The sequence below is a fragment of the Mastomys coucha genome, unplaced genomic scaffold, assembly GCF_008632895.1.
Source record: "Mastomys coucha isolate ucsf_1 unplaced genomic scaffold, UCSF_Mcou_1 pScaffold22, whole genome shotgun sequence".
NCBI lineage: Eukaryota > Metazoa > Chordata > Mammalia > Rodentia > Muridae > Mastomys > Mastomys coucha.
Window position 1 is genome coordinate 164,292,137 of NW_022196905.1, and position 7,885 is coordinate 164,300,021.

Genomic DNA, 7,885 nt, shown 5'->3' on the forward strand with positions numbered 1-7,885 from the left:
CACACGTAGTAGCCATATTGCATACAGCCGTGTTACACATCACACGTAGTAGCCATATTGCATACAGCTGTGTTACACATCACACGTAGCATGGGTAGCTTGCTTGCTTCCCTTACGAGATACCTGATAGGATGGATAGGTCTCTGACCTTCTTTGCTCTTCACTTTTTATTTTATAGACAAAGTTTTGCTAAGTTGTGGTGTTCCTGCTCGGCCTCTTTAAATAAATTTAAGAGGGGTGGGAGTTCGTGTGCGTGTGCACGTCTGCATGCGTGTCTGCGCATGCGAGTGTGTGTGCGCTGTGGCACAAATGTGGAGACCAGGAGACAACTCTTTTGGTCTTGTCTTCCACCGCATTGGAGCAAGGTCTCTGGTTCTGCTGCTGGCTTTGTATTTCAAGCTAGCTGACCCAAAAGTTTCTGGGCAGTTAGTTCTTTTGTCTTGGCATAGGCATGCTGTGATGACTGATAGCAATAGAAACCAGCACATCCTCATTTTTTAACTTGTTCTTTGTTTCGTTTTGGTTTTCTGTTCTTTTTGTGATTTTTTTTTTTTTTGTCTTTTGTTTTTTAGTTTGTTTGTTTGGTTTGTTTGAAACAGGGTCTTGCTGTGTAAACTTGGCTGGCCTAGAACTCAGAGATCTATCTATCTGCCTCTGCCTCCCAAGTGCTGGGATTAAAGGCACCACCACACCTAGCTTTTGTCTTTTATTTTTATTTTTACAGTTAGGAACATAATCCAGGGCGACTTTGCACTTGTAAGTGCTCTACCACTGTGTTAAATATCCAGCACCATTCCCCCACTGCACCAAGACTGTCTCAGGTCATCAGGATTGCACAGCTGTCTCTCCAGCCAGGCGTGATAATTTTGATTTTTTTAGTCAGGGTCTCACTAGATAGTCCTTGCTAGCCTTGAACTCACAGAGATCTGCCTACATCTGTCTCTGGAGTGCTTGGATTAAACAAACACTACCATGCCCTGTCCAAAATAATAAACTTTTGACTAACAGGGTTTCTTCATACACTGTTATTTTTTGTTGTTGTTTAAACCAGGGAAGGATAGAAACAGAACTTTAGGGACAGAAAGGATGTGGTATACAGTGTAGCTTAACTTCCCCAATTTATTCAGTGTTATAATTTCATGTTTAAAAGCACTTACAAAGTATGATTTTACAATATACACTTGATATCCATTTTGCCTAGTACTATATACACACATATAGGTTTCTAGCACAGAGTCTGACACCTGGTAAGTATTCAAGAGCTTATTTCCTGAAATCAAGACATGAATGAAGAAATAAGGAAGGAGTTGTGAATCTATAGCTTTATTCTGCTTCTTGGAGATTCTCCGGGGGTGACAATGTGGGATTTTTCAGGTCTGTTTTAGATGAATAGGAAAACCACTGAGCTAGGTAGCTCGATTCTCACTTCTGCTATCCTGCTGCTGTGGAGTTGGCAGCTGCTACCTAAATGCTATACGTTTGCCACTTTTTAAAAGTTAATAGTTTTTATTTTGGGGGTGGCACACATAGAAGTCAGAGGACAGCTTGTGGGAGTCATTCCTCTCCATTTACCTTGTCTGTCTGGGGAGTCAAGCTCAGGTCATCAAGCTTAGCAACCGGTGCCTCTAACCACTGAACTATCCTCCCAGCCTTGTTCTTCCCACTCTTTAACATGGGTGGGAGTGAGACACAGAAAAGTTAAGAGTCGTGAGAATTTGAAAATTTATAAATATAAAGCCCTATTTTAATTATCATTTGCAGGCTGCCTAAATTGTATCTTTGTGAGTTCTGTCTAAAATATATGAAAAGTAGAACTATTCTACAGCAGCACATGAAGAAATGTGGTTGGTTCCATCCTCCTGCCAATGAGATTTACCGAAAGAATAATATTTCTGTCTTTGAGGTAAGGTAGCTGTCTAGTACCTGTCTTCCTGACCATTTCAAACCCAGTGCTCTCTGTGCTACATCTGTTGTTCACTCACCACCAAGTCAGATAACTCATGGACGTGAGAAGCAGTTAGGACAGCCTACATGGGACCAAGTCCATAGGCATGAGCTTGCAGTAAATACTCTAATTTCATTGACTCAAAACACCAGTCATAATATATCTTATTATGTTTTATTCACTACATGGGAAAAATACTGCTAATTAAACATTTTAAGATCCCACTTGACAAAATACCAGCCAGTTTTTACATTATGCAAGGATGTGATAAAAATAGATCTCAGAGTCTGAAATAGAGCATTTAGAAAGGCTTTGTAAACCAGGGATATTGGCTTACACCTATAATCTCAGAAGTCCAAGGCAGGAGGATTGCCATGAAGTTGAGGCCAGCCTGGGCTACACAGTGAGTTCCAGGCCAACCTGAGTTACAATCTCAGGGGAAAAAACCAAAACCAAAACAACAGTAATAAAGTGTTTCTATTATTCAAAAACAATGTTTTACAAAAGTGTGTTTAGCATCATTAGTAAATCCTCGTAGGTGATATAGCGATGACATGCGTTACATGAGTCTGTGATTCTGTGTTATCATTAACAGTGATCTTTAACTTCTTGATCCACAGTTGTATGGATGTATGCCAGATATTGAGTACATGTATTTTGGGTCTTGCTATTTAATGTAGTGATAGGTTTTCACACGATCTGGATCTCCTCAGTCTCCTTTAATGGATAGCGATTTAGTTCATCAGTAGAAGGGAGCACTTCACTTAGGAGTTAGAAATGTCAGGTGAATTATACAGTATTGTTTAAGAGTGCTCAACAGAAAATTGCTTCTTGACTTTTCCATATATTAGTAGGTATGTGTTCTATAAAAAGTCATATTTACGAGGATCATCAAGGAGTGCAGTTTGTGTGGCAGTATCTTGGGATAGCTCATAGGGGAACCCACCACCCTTTTCTTAAGAGAGCAACCTTCAGCTCACAGGATGAAAGGATGGACAGAGCGCAGCGCTCCTGATCTTGGTACCTTGAGTCTCCCTTGCCAGGAGCTTACCTAAGACACTGCCTGGCCCTCTGAGTGGCAGTAATTAACACGCTGTCATTCTGTCTGTGGTTGTGCCTCATCATGGTAAGGCAGACACAGTACTGTCAGCTGCTTCTGGGTGTCAGTCTTGACATATTTTACCTAGGAAGTAAATTTCAGAGATTACACTCAGATCTTTTGTTTAATGAAATACTTTTGAAAACAAAACTTGTCAATTGAAGTTGATTCTTTTAGGAAACCAAGATAACCATTTAAATTTAGGTTCTCACTTCCCTCTTTATCTGTTCAGGCTTGATGAAGTTTAGGATATTATAAGATGCATTTGGTCATCTTAGAACAGCAAGTACTGCCATTTCAGAGGATAGTCTGTAGGCTGTATGTCCTGGTCACTGACAACTTTTCCCAGGCTAGACTAAGAAGGTACCTAGTGATGGGCGTAACTGAGATGTATGACTCCAGAACCAAAGAACATTTTCCTGATCACTTTTTGTCTTGTTTGTTTTTTCCTTTAGGTTGATGGGAATGTGAGTACCATTTATTGTCAAAATCTGTGTCTCTTGGCAAAGTTGTTTCTTGACCACAAAACACTCTATTATGACGTGGAGCCATTTCTTTTCTATGTCCTAACACAGAATGATGTCAAGGGCTGCCACCTTGTTGGTTACTTTTCTAAAGTAAGTATGCCAGTTTAAAATTGTTTGACTGCATTAGAAATGTGGGATGATCTGCTAGTTCTCGGAGAGATCCAACAACATTAAATCCTTGTGGGTCACCTTTTAGCTTTTTCAGAAAGGAAATAGAAGGCATATTCAGAAACTTAACAACTGCTAGAAGATGCCTAGTAACATTCAACAGACTATTCTCCTAGGAGAAAGAACCGTGGTAATACTCAAGAGGAAAAGCTTTAAAACGACCTCTAGTCCCTTGATGATGACAGGTAGAGCCTGTGAGATAAACACCAGCATTGCTTCTGAGTTCTTTATCAACAGAAACAATCTCCAACTGCAGTTTTAGGCATGGAAGTGTAGTTTCTAGTCAAAATGTTTGACAGTTGTACTTAAAGCAAGTCCATGGTAAAAAAGTTTTAAGTGTGCAAAACAGACGGCTGGAACGGCTTAGGTTTTTGGGTTTTTTTTTTTTTTTTTTTTCCCGAGACAGGGTTTCTCTGTGTAGCCCTGACTGTCCAGGAACTCACGCTGTATACCAGGCCGGTCTCGAACTCAGAAATCTGTGTGCCTCTGCCTCCTAAGTGCTGGGACTAAAGGAGTGCACCAGCACCACCGCCTAGTGGCTAAGCTTTTTAACAAGCCTTTTGGGCTACTTTTCTAGTTAAAGAGGATTGAAAATATATCAACTTCTTTATGAAAATGTTTCTGTGCCCCACATTTAGGAATATTTTGTGTAGAACTGGTAATATAATCCACGGTGACTTGCCCTTTGTAGCATGCAGGAGCTGACTAAAATGCTGTTCTGGGCGCTCAGAATCCTTTGGTGACCTTGCACCTCAGTACTTGTTTTTAGTGGCAGGCAGTTTTAGATGGAATCATTGTGTTTTCTGTTATTACCTTCCTGGGGTGGTTGCTTTGCACCTGTGGTGGTAATGAGCATTGTGCTACCTTCTCCCAGTGGCCTTTTCTTGATGTGCATTGCTCTTCCCAAAGGACCATGGCTGCTTTTGGCTGATAGTGTTTATTAATGATTAGCACTGCTATTTGGCTTTACCAATCTATTGTTCTAAAACTTGGCTTCTGTGTCTCTACTAGGAAAAGCACTGCCAACAGAAATACAATGTCTCCTGTATAATGATTCTTCCCCAGTACCAACGGAAGGGCTATGGCAGGTTTCTCATCGATTTCAGTAAGGATTGTATTAACATATTTTCTTATTATAGCCGAAGGGGAGTTTTTGGATGTGTATATTTAAAGATTTGTAGATTTCTTGTATTCCTTTGTCTGTTCCCTCACCCCTTTAAATTTATTATGTCCACAGTGTGCTTGTGGGACTCAGGAACAACTTGCAGGAGAAGTCAGTCTCCCTCTACTGAGTGCCCTGGGCAGTGAGTCAGGTTATCTGCCTGGCAGCAAACGGCTTTATCCACTGAGCCGTCTCTCCATATTTCTCACCATATTGTTATGTTAGCTTCTTAAGCTTTTTTTTAAAGATTTATTTATGTATTTATTTTACATATGAGTACACTGTAGCTGTACTGATGGTTGTGAGCCTGATCATGTGGTTGCTGGGAATTTGAATTCAGGACTCTGTTAGCTCCAGTTGACCCTGCTCGATCCGGCCGAAAGATTTATTATATCTAAGTACACTGTAGCTGTCTTCGGACGCACCAGAAGAAGGTGTCAGATCTCATTACGGATGGTTGTGAGCCACCATGTGATTGCTGGGATTTGAATTCAGGACCTTTGGAAGAGCAGTCAGTGCTCTTAACCACTGAGCCATCTCTCCAGCCCAGCTTCTTAAACTTAAAGCTACACTCTTTTTTCTTTTGGCTTAGCACAAAATATCTTTTAATAACTAATACCAAGTACAGTTTTATGGGGACCAGCAAGATAGTTCAGTTGATGAAGGAACTTGCTACTAAGCCAAATGACTTGAGCTTGATCCCTGTAACTCACGTGGTAGAAGAAGAGAACCACCTTCTAGAAGTTGGCCCCTGACTGCCACATGCATGCTAGCTCTCATGCGCGCGTGTGCACACACACACACACACACACACACACACACACAGTGGTAGTGTCTTTAATGTGCACTGCTGAATTCTGGTAGAACTTAGTTATATGCACATCAGGAATGCTGCGTAGCTACTTAGTGATGTCCATAGAGAAGGACAGCATTGCCTGTTTGCATTACCCCATTATCTGAGTAAATCTGGGTGCTTAGTTACAGTTCTACCTAATTTTAAAAAATACAACACAGCTTTAAAATGCCCTAGAATAGATATTACAGGAAATGATTTTATCTGAGTTAGAAAGTGAAAGCTAACAGTTCTAGAGAGGAACTGGTGAGACGTTCATCCTGTTCCATAGTGACTATCATAGTTAGGGTTTTACTGCTGGGAACAGACGCCATGACCAAGGTAGCCCTTACAAGGACAACATTTAACTGGGGCTGGTTCACAGGTTCAGAGGTTCAGTCCATTATCATTAAGGTGGAAGCATGGCTGCATCCAGGCAGGCATGGTGCAGGAGGAGCTGAGAGTTCTACATCTTCATCTGAAGGCTACTAGGAGAATACTGGCTTCCAGGCAGCTAGGATGAGGATCTTAAAGCCCACACCCACAGTGGCACCCCTGCTCCAGCAGGGCCACACCTTCTAATAGTGCCACTCCCTGGGCCTAGCATATACAGACCTTCACTGTGATAGTCTGAAGAAACATTGAAAAGAGCCCATGCAGAAATAATGAATCACACTGAGGATACTTTGTGTATTTTGTTTTTTGGATTTCTACTCTGAATCCCTGGCTGGCCTGGAACTCAAAAAGAACTGCCTGCCTCTGGCTCCCGAATACTGGAGTTAAAGACATGTGCTACTATGTCTGGCCAAATTTAAGAGTTTAGATTCTAGTCCTGAGAAACTGAATTCTCATCTGAGGCAGTTAAGCTTGTTTTCCTTGCCTCTGACTGTGTTGAGTGATGTGTGTCTGCGGGGTTGGGCATGGGGCCGCATACCTCTAATCCCAGCACCTGGAGGCTGAGGCCCCAGCTGCACACCCAGCTGCACGAGAAAGACCTTATCCCGCAAAGGTAAACAGAGTTAAGGAAGTAGTGTACTCATGGTAATATTTCTGAGTTACCAAATGGTAACTGTATCTTAACCTTTTCTAGTATAACGTATTTTTCCAGATTACCATTCTTAGACTAATTTTAAATATTCCTGAATGATAAAAGCGATTTCTTTTCTACTGTTTGTATTTTTAGTGGTTTTTCTCTGAAAACTTTTGTCCCTTTATTTCCAGTTCTTGAAAGCTTTGTACTAAACTAGAGGAAAAAACCATAGTGTGCTCCCCAGGGCACACTCAGGCTCCCCAAGATAGGGGGCAGTGAAAAGTGAGCACCAGTCCTTCCCAGGAGGAGCCACAGTCTTCTCTCCTTCTCTCATCTGTTCCTTGTTCTCCTTCCATTCTTTCCAGTTCCTCCCTCCACTTCCTTTCTCCGTTTCCCTTGAAAAAAAGAAAGAGCAGCCTTCTCAGAGATAGCCAGCAAAACATGGCCTGACAAGTTACAGTGAGACCAAGTACAAACCTCATAGCAGGGCTGCAGGTGGCAGGAGCCACAATCCTAGCAGGAGTCCACATAGCCCATGCACCCTGGTCACACACAGTTGTCGCCCTCTAGTGCCTGTGCACCCTGGTCACACACAGGTGTCACCCTCTAGTGGTCCAGATAGAATAAAGTTTTCTTTTGTTTTGTTAATTTTTAAAATCTTTTTTCTGTCCCCTCTGGTAGTAGGAAATTTAAAAATATTTTTACTTTAATCTTACTCATTCAGCTTGTTGATAGAAACCTTTATTTTGTTTTTAGAGGTTTGAATATTCTAACAAGGTGACATATTGACTGTAGACAGAATATTATTAGCTTAATTTTCAATCTATAAGCATATAGTCTTCCCTGTGAATTGTTTTAGTTTTACAAGCCTCGTCTCCATCTTTGAAGGAATTGTCTTTGAAAGGAAAATTGATGATAGCACTTTGATTGGTTGTGTAAAGATGTATTGTTATTGCTAAGATCTCTGATAACATTTGTAACCTGGGCTTCTCTAGGTTATTTGTTATCCAAGCGTGAAGGCCAGGCAGGCTCTCCTGAGAAACCGCTATCAGACCTAGGCCGTCTCTCCTACATGGCTTATTGGAAAAGTGTCATCTTGGAGTGCCTTTACCACCAAAACGA

General features: G+C 41.4%; 1 protein-coding gene across 1 annotated transcript in view; it reads left to right on the forward strand.

Moving 5' to 3' along the window:
• The window catches only part of Kat6a (lysine acetyltransferase 6A), a gene marked incomplete at its 5' end in the record, with an annotated part of 97,434 nt that overhangs the window by 62,286 nt on the left and 27,263 nt on the right, over window positions 1-7,885 (forward strand). Inside the window, 4 exons of the mRNA XM_031391222.1 lie at window positions 1,762-1,903; window positions 3,500-3,661; window positions 4,751-4,844; window positions 7,759-7,880. Coding sequence (XP_031247082.1) covers window positions 1,762-1,903; window positions 3,500-3,661; window positions 4,751-4,844; window positions 7,759-7,880 — 520 coding nt within the window. The remainder of the gene's footprint in view (window positions 1-1,761; window positions 1,904-3,499; window positions 3,662-4,750; window positions 4,845-7,758; window positions 7,881-7,885) is intronic.